The sequence below is a fragment of the Bombus pascuorum genome, chromosome 2 (genome assembly GCF_905332965.1).
Source record: "Bombus pascuorum chromosome 2, iyBomPasc1.1, whole genome shotgun sequence".
Classification (NCBI taxonomy): domain Eukaryota; kingdom Metazoa; phylum Arthropoda; class Insecta; order Hymenoptera; family Apidae; genus Bombus; species Bombus pascuorum.
In genome coordinates this window covers 5,253,545-5,273,886 of record NC_083489.1, presented here as the reverse complement: position 1 = coordinate 5,273,886, position 20,342 = coordinate 5,253,545, and the positions used below count along the sequence as shown (strand labels likewise).

The following is a 20,342-nucleotide window of genomic DNA, read 5'->3' as shown; positions in this document are numbered from 1 at the left end:
CTTTTACGAAAGTTCTTTTTACGTTGGTTCTATACACTTGCTGTTTTTAAATATTCGGTAATAAATTCACTCGGAATGTATTTTCATGGAATTACAATGTTATTGATTAAACGATCTGTGCGTTATTTTTCCTTTGTTTATAGTAGATTTCATTTAAAGCTATCCATTTATTGGATAGTTTTGTCGAATAACGACGTGTTTTCTATTGTCCAGTCTCGCTAATCCGTCTTACTAATTTCTCGATTTAGTATCCAGTTAGAAACATATTTGCCTGAATACAGCGTTCTATTTTTCCGCAGAAGCTTGTTATAGATGAATATCATTCACGTTCGAAGACATTAACAAGCTTCCTTTTAAATTACGATTTAATATGATAATTACACGCGTTATTACCGAGTTAATTTTAGCAACAATAAAATCTATAAATGAGAGAACGCAGTGAAAGATGAAGCTAGTTCATCGCGCGTTGAGTTTCTCGCATTAAATACCTGTCACTGAGCGAGCGAACTGTTCGGAACAAGTGAGTAATTGAAATCCATGTAGGAAATTGAGTGCGCATATCTTAGCAAATAGTATCGTTTGCTCTTCGACAGACGGATATACCATTTTTCTACGTGGTTAATACGTTACGACGCCTTGCTATGCAAATTCGATCTAGACTTTAATTTAGAGCGTACGAGTAATTTTGTAGCACGATGAACTGGTTTTGATAATAAATTTTCGTTCGCGCGTAAATCGTCGCTGATCCTCGTATTCGCAGTAACTCGTGCACGTATCAAGTATGTATGTAAATTAGTTGTTTCGAATAAACGATAAGCATTACAGCGCGCTTGCTTCTTTGCTGAATTGTAGTGCATGCAGATCCATATCGTCCTTTCTTGCGTATGACTTTTACTATCTCGTTATTCGTGTGCGGCTTGTCAGTGTATTTCGATACGTCGAGTAATTTCTTTATGCAAATCGATTCCTGAAGAGAGGACTTTTACAGAGATCTTATATATATGTTTTTTCTTTTCAGTGATAAAGTTGATGGATGATTAGGCTTCTCAGAATTCATTGCTTAACCAAACTTACAGAGAGATCTTTTCTGTTAAATTAATTATCGTTAACAGAATTTCTAAACGGTCTCGGTACACCGATAAATCTTATTTTCTAGATATCATACGGCTATTGTCGATTAAATGTAACGAATTACTGTAATGAATGTTGTTTTCCTCGTAAATGAATATTTACTAACAAAACTACTCAAAGTTGTAACATCGAAGCATAATACGATAGCGATTCAGGACGTTGTATGAAGAAGTTGAAGGAATTTTCTCCACAGTCTTTTCTTTAAATATCAATCATTCGTAATTTCTCCCATCGCTCGAAATCTCTCTATCTTTCTAGTCAACGAAAAACCGACGAAACAGATGCACATATCGGTAAGCTATTCGTCTAAATCGCAAGCAAAACGATTCGAGACTTCTGTGTATTCCTACTCTATGGTTTTTTCTCGGCAGTCGACTCGCTGGATCCAGTGTCACAGGTCGCAGGATCATTTGCCATTAATCTAACGATATCTGCCGCGATTACTCCGTTAAGATTTGTTGGTGGCACGAAAGATTTATTTAATCGTCCGCACGAATAAATTTTCTCATCGCCGTTCTTTCTCCACCAGTCCAGGACGATTACATCTGCAACTCGTAAGTCTCCGGCTAAATAGAGAAGGATATTAATCCTCGTTATAGAGGATCTCGCGTGAGACGACTAGCAACTCGTGTAATCGTCTACGAACGCTCGGAAACCGATACCTGTTTATTATTGAAACGGTAATACGCGTAAGAATGCGTGCCACGGTAGAATTTTCTTCTCCTGCCTCCTTTTCAGTTCCTCTGGCAATTATTAGCGGACGGGTTCGGTGTTCGTTGGCGATATTTCCTCGGCATTTTTTCGTCAGTTTTACAATTTGCAGCGCGAAACAGGTTGCCTCGAATGAGATGCAAATGAAGGGGACGAGCTCGATTGCGTTTTATTAACTCAGCTGCAGGTTCTCATGAATGACAGACGCGGCACAGCGAAATTGTAGGATATGGCATATGTAAATGTTTCAATGATCTGGATATAGGTACATAGTTATAAAGTGGTAGTTAACGGAGAAGCGATGGGATGATTATTTAGAATTCTGTGTACTTGTGTTTAGGTGACTTCTGTGACGATTAATTGTAGAAACGAGCAACGTAATTACAGTTTATTCGACTGCTCGGAAAGCTTGTTCGGAGAAGCAAGTTTTTAACTCAAATCCTCGTAGACATAAAGATTCTTGATATTTTTTATATTTTTCTTCATGATATGATGTATTACTTGACTGAACCTAAGCTTCTAGTATAGCGTGAATCATCGCGTTGGAATAAATCCTAAGTATATATTTAAACTAGATTCGGCGGAATAAAATAACTACCCCTTACGATAAAGAGCGTACGATTATCATAGCTACAGAGAAAATCAACGTGATTTTTTCAAACATTAAATGCCCGAGAATTTGGTTGCATCTTGGATCTTAGTTTGATCAAAAATATAGTTTCCCTTTCCATCATCGAAATTTCGAACCTTAAAGAATATCGTTGATTGTCTGTAAAACGAATAATTGGCACTGTTACGATCGTAGAAAGATCAAGATCAAGACTACTTAACGGATTTAACACCTCACTCTCGCTCCTCGGATTAAACAGTCCAATTTTATAAAGTACTTCCTCCTAACGTCTCAATAACTCGGCCACAAAGGCACGCTAATACTCGAACAATATTCTCCATTTATCGTGGGCATTGTTGTAGCTTGGCACATTCAAATCGTCTGAACTTTCTCTTCCCTTTTACGTCTAGCACTTATCGATCAGGTTCGTACAGATAGACGTCTGCCAAGTCGTAAATTCACCCAACAAGTTACCTGTTAACAAGTTTGAATCATAGTTCTACTTACTCGGTCGCAGATTCCATGGGGTGAACTTTGATATCGCGAATGGTTAACATCAAGCAGATAAGAAAGAAAACGTCAGTCGAACAACGAAGGATTAGCGCGAGGCGAACATTGAACGTTTATTGAAAGGTAAAGGTAGAATTTCTTATACATGTCAGACGATACAGATTTATGTCGATACAATGGAGAAGCACACGCCATCGTTTATAAATATCCGCACACTTTGGTCTATCTGAGATAACAATAAACATTAAGATATTGCATCAAAATATAGAAATAACAAAGGTTGTATCGAAGTATAAAAATTAATGACAAGTTAGTAATTAGAAAAAAACAGTCACTACCTTTTCATAGAATCAGCAGATTATAATGCTAAAATAGTTATTGCAGAAAACGTAGCAATAATATATTTACTATTTAAATTCTTTAGTCTAAGATTAAATTATTTTATAGTTAAGTTGTTTTATAATTCAAAAGTAAAAGAATTAAAATACTTCTACTTTGACAATTACAAATGGCTCTGTTATCGCATATCAGCTGGAGAAAATCAATTATCCGGATTGCAATATTATATGTATTACAAATACGACGATTATAAAGAACAGCATCGTTACAACATTCCTTCGACGATTATCGAAAAACCTGACGAGTAGGAGAATCTCTGAAGAATACTTAAAAAAGAATTCTTAAAGTACCATTCTTAACCGTTCGAATAATATCCTTTCTTATATAATAAATTGAGACAAACGAAACTAGAAGAATTAGGAAACAACAGAGGGAATATATTAACAACTTTGAATAATATAGCCATTTAAACGAATTAGCGAAATCGTCACTTTCTGTAATATACACTATGTTAGTATACATATCGGTAATTTCATAATTAAAATATATTTTGTATCAAAATGTAGCAAGTGTCTGGATACTTTCGAACAACTATGTATCTACATCTAGACGCTCGAGTTTGATGTTTGCACGATATCATCTCATATTAATGGATGTTTGAACGAGTCAACGAAATGAACGACGAGCTTAGGTTAGGCTTGATTAATTCGTCGATCGGTACTCGGTGTTGCAACGATCTTATCCCGTGCGAAGGTTTAAAAATAACCAGTGGCAGAACTTGTCACCGACTTTCTCTGCTGTCTTAGAAACAGCACGCCCGGCATTCATTGGCGTGGCGGCGTGCAACGCCGATGGAACCCGTTGCGCTTCCGCCTCTCGTCCCTGTTTGACATTCGTCGACTTGTACCACTCGGATCCGTAAAAATAATCATCGAAAGACTATTTGTCTTTACATTTGCTGAAATAATCGTGGAATATTTGTTTTCTCGGAAATGGCACGCTTACGCTTACATCGTGTATGGTCTGCGATTTTTTGATCGAACCTTTTGCTTAAGTTTGGAAAAAATCGGTAAGTTGGAGGAATTTATAAAGCGAGCACTACTATGGAATAATTTATTTTCTTTTTACGTTTATATTTTAATAGCGAAATAATCGTTAAACGTTCGCTTTCTTGGAAATGGCATGCTCATATTTATACTATGTATGGTCTACGACTTATCTATTGACCCTTTGGCTAAGTTTGAAAAACTTGGTAAGTTGGAGAAAATTTGTGTTTAACTCGTGTTAACGTGTACCGTTGTATATCGCAAAAATAGTCCTTGGCTGTGATTGTCCGTCTTCGTTTTAATAAAAATAATCGCGAACTGTTTGCTGTCTTGGAAATGGCGCGCTTGGCATTTAGTACTATGGTAATAGAACATGGCGACAGAATGTGTCCGTTTTCCTCAACAGAATTATGTACACGTTGGATTTAAACAGTATTGTTCCTATAATTCTGAAAATATTAAAATTACTGAAATTAAATTAAATTAAAATTACTAAAATTAAAATATAAATATTACTAAAATTACTTGTTCTTTTATATCTCTCTGATTTAACCACACATTTGACGTTTATTCGCGTATAATACGAAAGGTTAATAGAGAATTCGCGGCATTCTCGAATTCATTGGCACAGAATAGTCACGTTTGTGAAAGAGATTATTGGCTGTTTGCATTCACATTTGTAAAAATAATCGCCGACTGTTTGCTGTCTTAGAAACGGTATTCTTGGTATTCGCTGGTGTGATGCAGCATCCACGTCGCACTTCTGTCCGTTTTATCTGTTCAGAGTTCGTCGATTTACGGTTATATCCGCATTTGCAAAAATCTATCACCGTATCTGCGAAAGTAATCCAAGACTTGTTATCTTCTCTAGTATTCGAAAGGTATTCCATGCTTATTCGTGTCACTGTGTTAGACTGATAGCATTTGCACTTCCGTATTCTCTTATTTCAAGTTTCCTAACAACGTCTAAATCAACATCTAAATTTTGCAGAAACTTTGCTTTCGCATTTATCTTTCTATTTATAGAAATAGTTTGGATTCCTTATCTCCTTTGATATTGGTATACACGTGGGGAGTTGATCGAATGCGTTGTATCTATCGACGAAAGCATTTCAATCTATAAAAGTTATTGCCAACTATTTGTTTTTCTATTCATCGAGATAATTACAGCTCCGAGCGATCATCCACTCAGATAATCTATGCATTCGTAACGGATTTCATTGAACCTACGCGTTTCCTTTGCTTGTAATTTATTGTACAACGATCGAGCTTTTCGCGAAAATAATCGCAGATTCGTTATCTTCTTCTCTGTTATCTCAAAGGTGGTATTCTTGATATTCACGGAAATAATCGTCGTCGATAAAGTTCATCCATTGCATTTTTTGGCTTCGTTGTTTAAGATTTGTAGACTCGTCGTATCAGTTTCTTAAATTATCGATGTATTTAATCTTGTTTATGTATGGTAATACAGATATTTAAAATGCCATTATACTTGTTATATAGAATAAATATGGAATAATTGGAATTAGAATCGATAGAACTGTAATATTAATTCTGTATATAAATTTAATTTCGAATATTACAAAATTAACTTATAATTTCTACGGCAAATAAATTTCGCTATCTTTTACTATGCAATATTTAAAATTTTATACAAAGGTAGAACAATAACTACGTAGCAGAGAATTTTTTTCTAAAAAGATCGGAAAATTACAAATTGCTTTAAGTATGTCTAGAAATAGTACATAGGCTATTAAACCTCCCATTTTTATATTCATGCGCACGAAAAGATTTCAAATTTTTAACGAGAACTTAAAATAGGGAAATTACCATATCACATTCTGCTTCAGGAAGCAAGATCGATTGCTATGTGTTTTAAACGAGCATTTGTTACCACGTAGACGTAACCTACAAATAAGGCTAGTCTGTACTATTAAAAAAATTCAGGGTTTCTCAATGGTTGCATACAAATACCTTGCACGCTCGCTCTATGTTGAATCAAGTTTGTACCGGCGCGGTAGTGGAGCGCATTTTAGAATGCACGTGCCGGTGTATATACGTATCCGTTTCGCATTCATTGCCAAAGGAGATCCAGAGATATATTATGGCCGATAAAATGTCATCTCGCTTTTATCCTATGAAATTTTATCCGATGAAAGAGTTCTGCAAATTAAACGGCAGCTCAATTACGCTTGAATTTCCCTCTATTTTTTTGCGTTTCCGCTATCCTTAACGCGATATCCTTAACGCGTCGAATAGAATTTCACGAAGTTCTTCTGTTATCTGCACCTCTTTAGAAATTAAAGTTCACAGAAAGATGTATTGTTTTTTTTTGTAAATTACTAAAAAAATAACGTTATAATTATTCCTGTAATTTTGTAAATTATTTTTCTAAGAAATATGCGATATCGAGCGTCAAGATTAACTTTATTTTGTACATTTAAGAATAATTGTTCCCGGTATAATAAGTAATTCTCGAGCAGAGACGTTCGTTAGCACAGACACGTAGTCCGTCAGATTATTTGATAATTTTATATGTTAAATTGCCGTGTTGTAAAAATTAATCGAATGTGATCGGCTTTTTTGTAATATGTATTTGTTAAGGTTTCTTATCATTGAAAGTATTTAAATGTTGAACCTCCTACGATTCTTCATTAGATCGTGACGATGAAATGAAAATTTAGATTATTTAATACATAAAAGGATGCCATAAAAAAGCATCGAATTTTAAATTTATATAAATCAAAGATAGTTTACAATACAACTTTTACATCTGTGAAAGAAGAAGATCGAAGTTTATATTTAACTTGTGAAATGGAAGAGAACTTCATCTCCTATAACTTAATAATATCGATGTAATTAAACAAAAGATTCGATTAAATAGCGTTAAGATGGCGAAGCATAAACTTCATTAAAAAAAGAAACGCGAAGGAGGAAGTTTTTATCGTATTTTATAATATCATGAAATATCGAACGTAACTCGATGCTACCACCTAACCAGGTCTTTATTGGTGTTCTGTCGCGTCTTACCTAATTGATTTTTACGATCTCCATCCGTTCCTTGAATATAAAACGATCTTTCGAAACGCAGACAGCGTCACAATTTCCATCTTGGCTAAATATAAATCGCGACTTTATTTATTCTTGGCAACGAATCGACTCTTGCCACGATCGAGCCCTCGCGTTATATTTTCAAGATGTGTCGATGAATATTCAAATGCGTCGGTAAATTGTTATCTTCTTTCCTTCGATCTTGTTTTCACGGTAAAAAAAAAGAGAAAGAAAAGAAGAAAGAAAAAAGAATAAAAACGAGTTTAATAAGAGCAGAGTGTGTCAGTTATTTATTGTCGATAAATTCCAAAGTAGACTTCTTGTACAGGAAAATGAAATATTCATAAGCATCACTTTTTCAACACGTAATAAATCGCCGAAGAAATCGTTTCTTGTTAGTGAATTGACTCATCATATTCCTTGCAGTGTGGCATACGTAGTATAAGTCACGTAATTGAAACGAGCCGTATGTTTAGTTTGATCACAGAGAAAAACACAAAGTTTGTTTTCCTGTAATAAATAGCGATGTACCGACAGTTCGATAAAACTTTATGTACGGAATTATTATACGCATGGAACTCTATCGATTTAAATATAGCCCATGGGAAACTGATTGATTTTTGCCAATGAAAGATACGAATTTTATAATTATCTTAAACTTTAATATCGTTAAACACCGTCAAGCGATATAGATATTCGACGATGTCGTTTAAGGGCGTAGAAATTGGTATAATTAGCGGTGGTTTAATCGTTTGCAGTTGTACGTTGTTTTAATGGAGATGCAGCTTTATCTTTTAAGAAAAGTTATAATACACAGACTGCTACATGATAACGACTGAATACTTTAAATCGTATACAGAAAAATAAAGAATAGTATAGGTTCTATGGCCTTTTAATTATTTCAAACTTATAAAAAAAAAACCTCTTAATATCAGTGATTAATCTCGTCTTGATGAAAATGCAAAAAAAAGACACAATTTGTAAAAATTTGTGTATCCCATAATCATTAAACGAGATAGACGTCTCATTAAACATTTAATCTTTGAGCATGTTGCTGTAACGTTCCTGTATAAGAAACGTTGGAAAAACGAACCACGTTGTAGATACATTATAGCAAAGTCATGGGAAGATGAATGTCGCTACATCATTCAACTTTTTTCTTCGTCATTTCCTTCTCACCTCAATCAAATAAGAAATGCAACCCCGTGACTCATCTCATTCCAGGTAAAACATTCGGTAAAAATATTACTCTATCAGATACCTTATCTTGTATTCAATTATCTTAAGTTGCATCTGACGAAAAAGCGAATAAATATATTTATTATATTAGCATTGGTCATTCCTTTCCTTTTTTTTCTTAGTAACATTTCTGGTTTGCAATAATAATATGTTAGATACTACGTTCAATAGCATGTTATATACCTTATTTTGTATTTAATTATCTTAAGTTGCATCTGACGAAAAAGCGAATAAATATATTTATTATATTAGCGTTGGTCATTCCTTTCCTTTTTTTTTTCTTAGTAACATTTCTGTTTTGCAATAATAATATGTTAGATACTACGTTCAATAGCATGTTATATACCTTATTTTGTATTTAATTATCTTAAGTTGCATCTGACGAAAAAGCGGATAAATATATTTATTATATTAGCGTTGGTCATTCCTTTCCTTTTTTTTTCTTAGTAACATTTCTGTTTTGCAATAATAATATGTTAGATACCACGTTCAATAGCATGTTACATTGGATATTAATCATTTTCTCAATGTAATATAGAAATTAATTATACGTTTATGCGAAAGGAGTACTTTTACAGAAGTTTATGGGTAGAATAGAATATTCGTATAAACTTACGAGTTACAATAGTCTAATTTTTAGAATTAACCGTAGGGATAATTTGAAAAGTATCAGTCAATCTTTCGATAGTTATTTTCAAACAAGACGCAACTTTCTTTACTACTTTTTTTCAATACTTTTTATAATTCTCGAAATATCTTACAAGACAGAAAATTCTTCGTTTTCTTTGAGGAGCGACTTCATCCCTGTGATACCAAAGAAAATGCAAGTTTACGTTACAGATGAATTACTTGCACGCAAACTTTCATAAACTTTTTTCTGTTTCTCTGAATTTTCGAGTTCCTCGACTCCCCGTATAAGATGCCTAAATTTTATCAACTGCGTCTGTAACATTTAATATCGCGCTTAACAGCTTTCAGAAACGCAGGAAGTTGGTGGAAAAGTGGAAACTTTGTGATCGTACATTATTTGGAGAAATTTAACGTTGCTGCGGTCCCCTGCGGATTTTTGATATTTCAATTTCTTTCTCGTTTCAGAGAGCCAAAAGACTTGTAACATAATACTTCCCAAAAAATATTAACACAAAATTAAAATACAAAATCATGCACATTAGAAACAATTCTTCCTCCAACACTAACAAATCTTCCAACAACGAAAGAAGCTATTAAAGTCTAAGTGAAAATAGCCCAAAATGACCGACAAAATGTGACAGTGTTAAATATTACGCATTTCGATAACATTTTTCTGTTTGTTTTGATCATCAAATGATAAAGCAGTAGAACTTTTGTGAAAGTGTACAAAATCCTGAATCATTCAATAATCTTAGAGATATGCCATAAGCTGTAATATCTTTAAAGTGATAGACGTTTTACGTCGTACGTAGAAACGTAGGACTTAAGTCGTGACAACTCTTATCTGATATAACGCCAAGTAGAAATTATTGCCTTTTCAAGTAGGATATTCATCTACAATTTGCGCTTTTCTTCAATTTCATACGCGTCGATGCCTGAATATTGAATATACATCGAACGAAAGTCTTGTGCGATCGAAGGAGATTTCTCTATGCAATCGCGTTCTAAATTGATTATCAGATAATATGATCGCGAATGAGGATATCTTGACAAGCGATTGAAGATCGAAATTTTTTAAGAACAATAAATAAATATCCATTTGTACTCGTTGATTTATTCTTTTATGGATTTTAACGAAACGTTTAAAACGATTTCGAACGATTGATCAACATTTCTATGTAATAACATCGAATGTTTAAAACGTGCAATTTGAGCCATCGTCTAATGATCGTAGGTCACAAATTCTAAAAATCTAATGCAAAAATCAATCGCTAGTTAAAATCCAGATCTTTTATTTTCTACGATATCGAAATAGAAAATTGCGTATGAACGTGCTTTTTATAGCAAATCGATTTGATGAAATAACTTTTACAAGAGGTATAAGTTCGAAGCACGAACAAACACGAACTCGCAGATCTTCGATTTTAAAAATATCACGCGACCGACCGAAACTCGGATCTTTCGTTTCTCATAACGTCGAAATAAAAAATAATTTTCGTGCAAGTAATAATTTCGTCGTGATAGACGCAAAACAATCTCGTGAAATGACTTGTACAAGATCACGGAATACGCGTTTAAAGCGAACAGACGTGAATTAAGATCAGCAGAAGCGGAAAAAGAAAAATGAACGATTCGCTGTACTTGGTTTAGGCAGATAACTGGCGAACGACTAATGGCGAACAATCGGAACATAAGGAGATAAAAGAAAGGTTGTTGACTCGGTCGGATCGGTGATGCATCGTCGATGGAATGTTTCTCGAGGTGAAAAAATAATGGCGTGGTCGTGGTGCGATAACCTAAGTTGCAGTTTATCGGCGTGTCGTGCAATTAGTTTTCGATCAACGGCCGATTAAATAACTGCATGGACAGCACGATTCAACGAACAATACCAATATTTTCACCGTGAATTTCTTTTTCTGCGCGTCTACGATTCACGAGGAAGGGGAAATTGATACTTCGATACGAGGTTGGGTTACTGAACGAATTAAATGGTAAATCCTATAACGTGATACGTGAAAGTTTGCGATTTTTCTTAAGATTTGTTTATGGATAATCTATAGCTGAATGTATCTTACGATTATAATATGAAATTTTCGAAATAAAATTCATAACCACCGTAGAAAAATAATAATGGATCATTGAAAGTTTATTGTGAGTTTTTTTACGGACAATCTATAGCTATAGCCTACCATTATAGTTAAAATATGGCGTTTTGGAATTGCGACAGTGATAACTACAGCTGAAGAATAGAAATGGATCGGTGAAAATTTATTGTAATTTTTCCTGATATCTTTTATGGACAAGTTATAATTGGATATATCTTATAATTACTAAATATTTAATAAATCTTGGGAAGAAAATTAACAACCGTGGAATGGAACAGTGATTCATTGAATAATTCATATGAATCTTACTTTTTTTAAGTACGTTCCATTTATGCCATTTTTTTAGTACTTCTCGCTATCACTTTGGAATTTCTTATGTGTTTTATCAGTTCTTTAATTCTTCAAGATTGTTAAGAATGATAAGAGGGTTCGTTCATTTAACTATTAAGTGTTATATAAACATCGATAAGATCATAAGTATTACATTACTTTATGAACTTTATTTATCACGTTATAAAAGTATGAATTCTTTGGGATTAATAATGATTCGAGTTATTATTGAGATAATAATCTTGTATTGTGAGAGGCGAATATAAGGTTCAACAACTTATATAAAAATTAATCTTAAATAAAAATTCCTAATGAAATCATAGTAAAAGATCTAGATACGTTATCAAAAAATACTACGGAAATATTTAAGTTGGATTAACTAATCAGATTTATTTCTAAATTTTCTAATCTTCAAACTTTTACATTTCCAAATACAATTGGAAGTCTGGAGATCAGAAAATTATATTTTTACTAATACGCAGAAAATTAAAGTTTTTAATAGTTTTTATTTACAATTTGATAATTTTCATCGCACAAAATAAGGATATATCGCAAAAGGGGAAAAAGTCCATCAATTTCCTTTTAATATATTTATATACATTTCCAGTCGTATCAGTTTAATGGAATCTATAAGGCACAATCTATTTGTAGCGAAGTATTCCAACCTTTCATTGAAGATGTAATTGATTTATGTCTCATGAATTCTCTGTTGCTTCATCTATTCCCATTGAACCGTAAAAATAATGTTAGCATGCAACTTTCTAAGATATTTTCTAGACACGCTGTGCATTATATCTTTGCTAGTCGTGACTGTCAACAGTTGCAAAATTTAAACAATACCTTTACTTTAAAATCCTCGTAACAATCCCTTGAGGCGTCCCTCATAAATCTCCTCCACCTCCGCCGTTTTCAAGAATGCACTATGCAAACTTGCGTTCAATAAAATCTCTACTCTCAAACCATATTTCATGATGTTCTTCCCCTGCTAATTAATTTTATTTTTATCCTAACAAATTGCCGTGTTCGTGAAAAATTATATCCAAAACTCAACCATTCATTTCAATGTAAATCTGATCGATTTTACACATACGTAATCGAATAATTGCACTTTTGAGAGTTTCACGAAACATAAATCGGTGTCTGTTAAAAATTGCTACGATTTATTTAAAATCGAATCAATTTTTTATTCAAATACATCATTTAAATTTAATGTAACTTAAACCTAAGATTCGAATAAAAATTTCTTAAACGTGTGATATATTCCTAATAATATATAGTTGTATAAGAAATCAAATAATTTAATTCTACAGAGAGATCGTAATTTAAAATATTAGTTTTTAAAATTACTAATTCAGCTAGGAATTTATTTTGTTTGAACCGCGGCATTTCGCTTATAAAAATATCTCGTAAAATCTCCTTTACACGCAATGATCCCGTTTATTTGCTTACCACGTAAAGGAGTATTCTACTGCAAAAACATGTCATCGTGAAAAATGAATGAGGAAACGTCAAAGAAGTTTGTAGGTTTGCAGGGAAGCGTAGAACGGTGAAGTAAGAGTAGTAAATATTTTCTCGGCCGAGTAGCCCACGCGTAAATATATATCGTCGCCCCACACGTAATTTGTTGCTAATCAATTAGAGCCAGGATCTCGGCGTTGATTGGCCGGCCTTCTTGTAGCAGTGAAGGCGATAAATCTGTCACGATGAATTGCGAGGCTGCCCTAACTCGTGGGTCAAGTAGTCACGATTTAGACTGTGTCGGTGTATAATCGGACAAAAATAATAGGCCGCTTTTACAATAGGGGGACAATAGAATTCGTTCTCTGGACGACGACTGTACTTGCGTGACGTTGAATCGCGTCCCGTCAACGCACGTGTGTCTAAATAAATACGAATTGATTCGATACAGGTAATCCACGATCCATTTCTTCCTAGTTTCTGATTGATTTTAAAGCAAGAGATTGGAATTCATATATTTATACTAATGCTTGTATGGTTTTGGTAGTTTACGTATCGGAATATTTGAAGCGAGGGTGAAAAATATCTACTTGCAGAAGCAAATTATCTGTTGCTCTGTTATTTATTAGTATATTATCTATAACAATTATCTGTTATTATTTTACAAATAATAATATCAGTAGGTAAATAAGTATTTATTTCATCATTCGTACATTTCAATTTTTTTTGGAATGTAATATATATGGTATAAGTCCAATAATACAACAATAGTTCATGCAATATGCAAAAAAAACTGTAATATGTTTGGATACTAGAATCATCCTCCTTTGCAAATAATAACATACTGCTTTTTTTATCCCCTTTATTAAATGTTCTTAATTGTCGAGTACAATTAATTACATTTTTTTTAAGAGACTAAAAAGAATCATGCGGATTCCGATATAATTATCAGCAGTGGCTGGAATTTTCTATTGCTGTCGTATACACATATATTTGTAATTTGTTAGTGTGCGAGCATAAGTACACCGGAGGAGTGTAATAACAATACACAGGGTAAACAATTTTGTTTTGTGTTAAAGCTAAATTAATTGTTTTCAAAGAGTCTTCTATTTTAAATAACTATCTCAAATAAGATAACCAATTATTTGATTTCCAAATATCGCATTTAATATATATTTCAGTCGTAAATAATACAGTTGCGTTTTATAACGTAATAGTATTTGCTCTCGGAATCGTTTTAAATTACCTCCGCATTACGTGTCTGACCTGATGGGCGTATTCACTGTGAGGAAATCTGTATTCCTGATGCAAGCAATGTTGATATGTACAATAGAATCAGAAACTATTCGAGAGACTATTTTAGGAAACATTTAAAATACCAAGTAAAACAAACAATCGTTTCGGTTGATATTGGAGCAGTGAAATAATTATCTGCTTATAAAGGAGAATTATTTGCTTATTCAAATAATCCTAAAAGAATATTGATTAATTGAAGATAATAAATAATTTACAAGAATTTCCTTTTACTATCTCAACGGCAATATTTATTCGCAGAAACCATTAACGACCAATACCGTGAAGAAAATATCTTAAATTAGCAAATGATTTTATAACAGCAATTCTTAAGGAGTAATATATTTAGTATATATTTAGTCAGCATTATAAGCCCAGTAATACAGATGGTTTAAGAGTTTACACAAGACTTTACATATGTTGAGAGTTTTATGATTGGTTTAATTGACTGTGAATTAACGAGAACGAACATACTGAATCTTTCTTCTCGTCTATCTTCTCGTTGTCTATGTTATAAAGGAAATTAATATCTCGAATCGTATCAAGAGATTTTATTTTCAAAATTCACCGTAATTGCCTCTCTTTCTTCTTGTAAGTAAATTTATAGAAAAATGGAACAAGTGGCAAAGTATTTATTTGTAATAGAGAAATTTCTACAATTATAAATGTTTGAATACTAATACTAAAATATAAGCAATATATTTTAAAATATAACATAAATATTGTAACAACAGTGTTAAAATATCGAATTTGGAAAATCCGTAACAGAATCTTATCTTATAAATTAGAATTATATCTTATCTTATAAAAAAGAATTATATCTTATAAATATTATGTATAGTTTTATTATATTTTATTCATTTTTTTTTAGGCGTACTTGTATTATTTTTTAATTCAACGCAGCAAATGGCTTGGTTCTTGTGCTATATAGGAAGGGGAAAGATTAATGAAAATTTTTCTATTAGATTAACGCACAACTTCTGGTTTAAGATCTTTTAATCTATGGAATAGGAAGCGAAATGGAGGTAAACATAACGACCTCGTGTAAATATATCTCTTTCCGTAATTATCAAGACATTGCAGTTGAAACATTCCGTGTAAACTTTATTTATCGTTATACTACGTTCCATCATAGTTTTTCTTAAGATATCTCAAAGGTTGACAATGTAATGTATTAATGTCAGGGATTAACAACAGGAAGTTTCCACATTAATACCACACGAAACGTGCGAAGTGATATCTATCTTGTTGAAAGGAATTCTACATTTGTGTCAGATAACAGATTAATTTTAGCATTAGATATATTAAATAGATCAAATGTGAATCGAGTGTGTTGATTCAAGACACGTTCGTTTGAATAGAACGATTTTTCGATAACAGAATATTCATTTTATCTTGCACTATTTTATATTTTCTAAAGAATAATGTTATCAAAAATAACGAAAAGTAGGATATAATATAAATGCAATATCGTTTCAATTAGTTGTAAGTCTCACACTTTCTTTCATTGTAGATCGTATTAATTTTTCAATGTGTTAAGTTACAGGGAATCACATTTCTGTTTCCTAGATTTTCATGTAGAATACATATATCGCTTCAGCAATTCGTATCATACTTCTTCTCTATGCTGTTTTTCGACATAAGGTGTTAACAGACGTGTCTATATGTCAATAGACACGATAATGTCAACTTCATATTCACGTAATGAAGGAAATATGCTTACACTAGAATATTTGAATAGTACAGAACACTCGACTAATACACTGTTCAAATAACAGAAGCTTTACTTTACCTGCTTCTTCCAATATTGTCTATATATGTCTTACTATCTTTACTTATAACACCAATCGATTTTCTTTGAAAAATGAAAAATCGATGTTTATCTTAAAAAATACACGAATTATATTCTTTCCATTACATTAATTTTACTAAAAATCTGCACCATGAATCTTAATTATACTCTTTTAAAGTATTCATAATCCTCTAAAATACGATCATTTGTATTTTAAGATTAGAATTTTCGATAACAATTTTTTACGATTTCTATTAACACGGTACGTTAATTGTATCATATTAACACAGTAGTTTACAAATTCTTATTAATGTAGCAAAGTTTCGTGACTTTATTACACTTCTCACATTTTATATACTATTTCTTATTATTCAGTAAATGATTTCTATGGATTTCGTCGGTAGAAAAAAATGGATGGAGAAAAGTACCGGAATGACTGTGCTGCAACCTCGATCGACATCGATATAACAGTTCAAGTATGTTAGTTATTGATAATCATCCTTTACGACCTTGTCCTACGCTCCTAGTAAAAATTGAAACTATTATTATTTAGTAAAATGATTGCATTCCTATCAGTAAATGGTCTATTCGTTTGTAATGATGTAAAACTGATTAATAGCATAACATACGTGTCAGATGATAAACCGGGATCAATAGAACGTTTTGTTTTAATAAGTTTAATGAGAATCATTCTGCGTTACTACCATGTTATGCAGTTTTCTTCAGGAACACGTAGGAAGCTACTCATTTCGTTCTTAATCTATTTGCCGTTCTTAAACCTTTTCTTATTGCGATCGATGTACTAGCAGATTACGGGTGCACGTTTTACAAAATGAATTTAACGTGAAAAAAGTAGAATATTTCTTACTAAATGTATCTGTAATGTATTTTATAAATGGTAATATATTTTAAAAAATATATTTTATAAACTAAACATTGAAAGAAGAATTTAGATTGTATCCATTGTCTGTTGATATTATTCTGATAAACAAATATATCTTTGGTTTTACATTTGATAAATACAGAGATAATATGATCTTTGATTATAAAATTTCATTGCAATTAAAAAAGTTAGACTTATGAAATAATAGAATTTTATATATTCCAATAAAGATTGTAGAATTTACAATAGAAGTAAAAAATTTCCTAATGGATTTAGATATTTATGAAAATAAAATGGAAATTCAACTTTGTTTTGCATGTTGGAATTCTCGATATTCTATCATACTAAATATCAAGTTAATAGAATCTTCAACATTCCATTAAGAAACTTCAAATCTGAAATAGAAATATAACGCATAAATTTAGAAATGTCTATTTCTAAAAACAGATAGCAATATAGAATTCACAATAGAATGTTAAATATTCATTTAATAGAGTTCGATTCTCCTAAGCATTAATCTAATAAAGCTGAAACATAAATTTAGAAATTTCCGTCAAAGTAACAAAGACAAAACCCGCGATATTATTCAACAATGCAGAATTGAAAATAGAATTGTAAATATTTCAACTCTAAAAATAAACGTAGACCCACGCAATCTGCAAATGGAACGTTGCTTTCTAACCACCTTGCGTGCATAGCCACGAGCGTATCTACTGCACAAGCGTCTCAGCAGATCAACGAAATTTTATACGAATCCGTTCGATCGAATCGAAGTTTTCCCTTCGACACTCTGCGAATAGAAAACGACGAAGAGATATCGAATTACGACATGGTTCGTCGTCTAGCAGTCTTAATTATTTGCTAATCACGCGAAGCTGTCGATAAATTCCACTGCGAGGAATGTGTCCAACGTCTCGTTTTTACATCTCATCGTCTCCTTCCTCCCAGGTGCAATGTTCTCGGATCGCGTGGGCACGTACACGCGTGCAACGAATCCTACGCATGTTTAAATGAACGGTTGGCTGGGCTGTTCACAGGAAACCGACGATTACCAACGCGTGTTCCTGTAACGGATCGTTGAAAATCGCTTCCGAATCGATCACCGAAGACGCCGCCTTTGACCGTCGAATATTCATCAATCGTGACAGCGCACGGCTCCGACCAGTGTCGGTTCGTGATAGTGATTTAAGAACACGTTGTCGAGGAATATCTATCGTAGCAAAGGGCTGCTTTCTAGGAAAATAAGGTTCTATAACAGCGATGCTTCGTGATGATGATTTAAACGCACTGCGGTGAAAAATGTCGTTCAGAAAAGAGTTTGGTTTCAGAAAAATGAAATTTAATGTTAGGATTGATCAGTGGTAAGGAATTAAGAGCGAGTGATTGTTTTATATCGATGTAGATTTGTGGTAATAATTTTGAGAAGGAATATCGTTTAGGAGAGAAATTTGGTCCTAGAAATGTGATTTTTAATATGAATGTGGACTGCTCGTAATGGCCCACTGAAAAATATGGTTTAACAAAGAGAGTTGTGTTTATACAAATTGGATCTATTGATTTTTCTTAGTGGTGTCGATATGCGATAATGATTTCAGAAGAAATATCGTTTGCATAAAAAGGTTGCTTTTTGAAAGGATTTGTGACGATAATTCAACGAAAAATATTTTGCAAAGAAGTTAGGTTTTAAAAAATTGATATCTGATATTAACGTCAGTTTCTAATAATAGTTCAAGCAGAAAGAAGCTGTTTTTGAAGAAATAACTATTTATAACAGCGACAGTTAGTGATAATTCTCGTTGAAGAATAGATCCACTTTCATCAAGTAGGTTGATTCTCTGGAGAAGTAACTCACGTAAGTGTCGTTCAGTTGTAAGAAATAAGAACATCTAGTGTTAGAGAATAACATTTTTTAAAGAAAGTTGTTGTCCGGAAAAATATTTTATTATGTTAGTGGCGCCGTTTCAAGAACACGTTATCGCAGAACATTTCGTCTATAACAGAAGATCATTGATCAGAGATATCATTAATTCGAAGTTGAAGCTGCAAATATCGCCAGAAAATCTGTTTCCCATGAAAATGAAACATGTAACGAGTATAAATTTCTCTTTTAGTGTAAACGTAATGTTCAGAAGTAGCTTCAGCGAGGTAAAACAAATTTAAAGTCTTTTCACTTTCCACATGTACTTTAACCGAACGTGTAATTTAATTTTGGCATTAATGCTTTGCTATAAAATCATACTGGAAGCCTTTTGATTTCCTGATTGACGTAAACGTAAAGCGTTTCAAACGGCACAGATGTGTTTTAAAGCTGAAAGTGACTATCATCGGCAACCAAAATAGATTTGCATCTTTCTTGCTTGTACGAGTCAGTTCGGTATTGTAGTTGTTATATCACACAATGAGAAGAGGCGTCTTCGAACATCGCGGTGTTTCGAACGGTGCGAGTGTACTTTAAAGTTCAAAGGTACTAGAGCATACCGTTGTAGCTATTTCTTCTTTTTTGTACAAAGAAGCGACATTGTCATACCAATTGCGATTTTATTAGATACTATGTGGGACGTGAACGTAACTTGTTTCAATTTGCATTGTTATATTGTACGGAGGATTCAAGGATTTAATATACAAAGCTTCGAGTAAGAATGAATTGCAGAATATATCAATGTTATTTGACCACCTACATATTTTTCAGACAAATGTTAGAATTTTATTTTAAATCGAGAAAGATATTATTTTCATGCGATTCTATGCTTTTCATACATCGCAAGTATTTTTTTTTTTTATCGTAATATCCTTTTATTACAATCTGTATAGAAATTTTCTCTTCTCTTTCTCTTTCGTCTAAATACTTTCTATCGATTATTTTCTCTAGCTTTTAAACTCGTTTCCTAGATTCCATAGAGAATTAGATCTAGAAGCTTGAATATCCTTACAAGCTCTATTCTTTCGATCTTTATAGTAGATCTAAACTCGCACGAGAAACGAGCGAATTTCTCTTGTTCTCGAATTCAAGTTCAAACAAATCTCAGAACACTTCATTGGATACTGGTACGCTAATGCGCCAGGTAGCAGTCGTTGCTGGATTCTTCGGTTGAATTGGAGTCATTATCGTACTCGTACACAGAAACACAATTATTGTCGGCTATATTTGGTATAGAATAGCAAGCAACACCGGTGGAATATTAAATTTTAAAAACAGAATCCCTAGTATCATGTA

The 20,342-nt window shown here is 32.8% G+C and overlaps 1 protein-coding gene across 5 annotated transcripts in view; it reads left to right on the top strand.

Moving 5' to 3' along the window:
* LOC132904689 (glycogen-binding subunit 76A) overlaps window positions 1-20,342 on the top strand; it is a 94,767-nt gene that overhangs the window by 51,281 nt on the left and 23,144 nt on the right. Inside the window, exons 1-2 of one of the 5 annotated variants that reach the window (XM_060955385.1) lie at window positions 4,090-4,370; window positions 4,446-4,553. The exons of 2 other annotated variants lie outside the window; for them this stretch is intronic. In XM_060955385.1, the coding sequence (XP_060811368.1) occupies window positions 4,479-4,553 (75 nt within the window). In that variant the 5' untranslated portion in view covers window positions 4,090-4,370; window positions 4,446-4,478. Of the gene's footprint in view, window positions 1-4,089; window positions 4,371-4,445; window positions 4,554-13,228; window positions 13,612-16,649; window positions 16,723-20,342 lie in introns of those variants that run through there. 2 more of the 5 variants (XR_009657644.1, XM_060955386.1) reach the window with 2 other exon arrangements.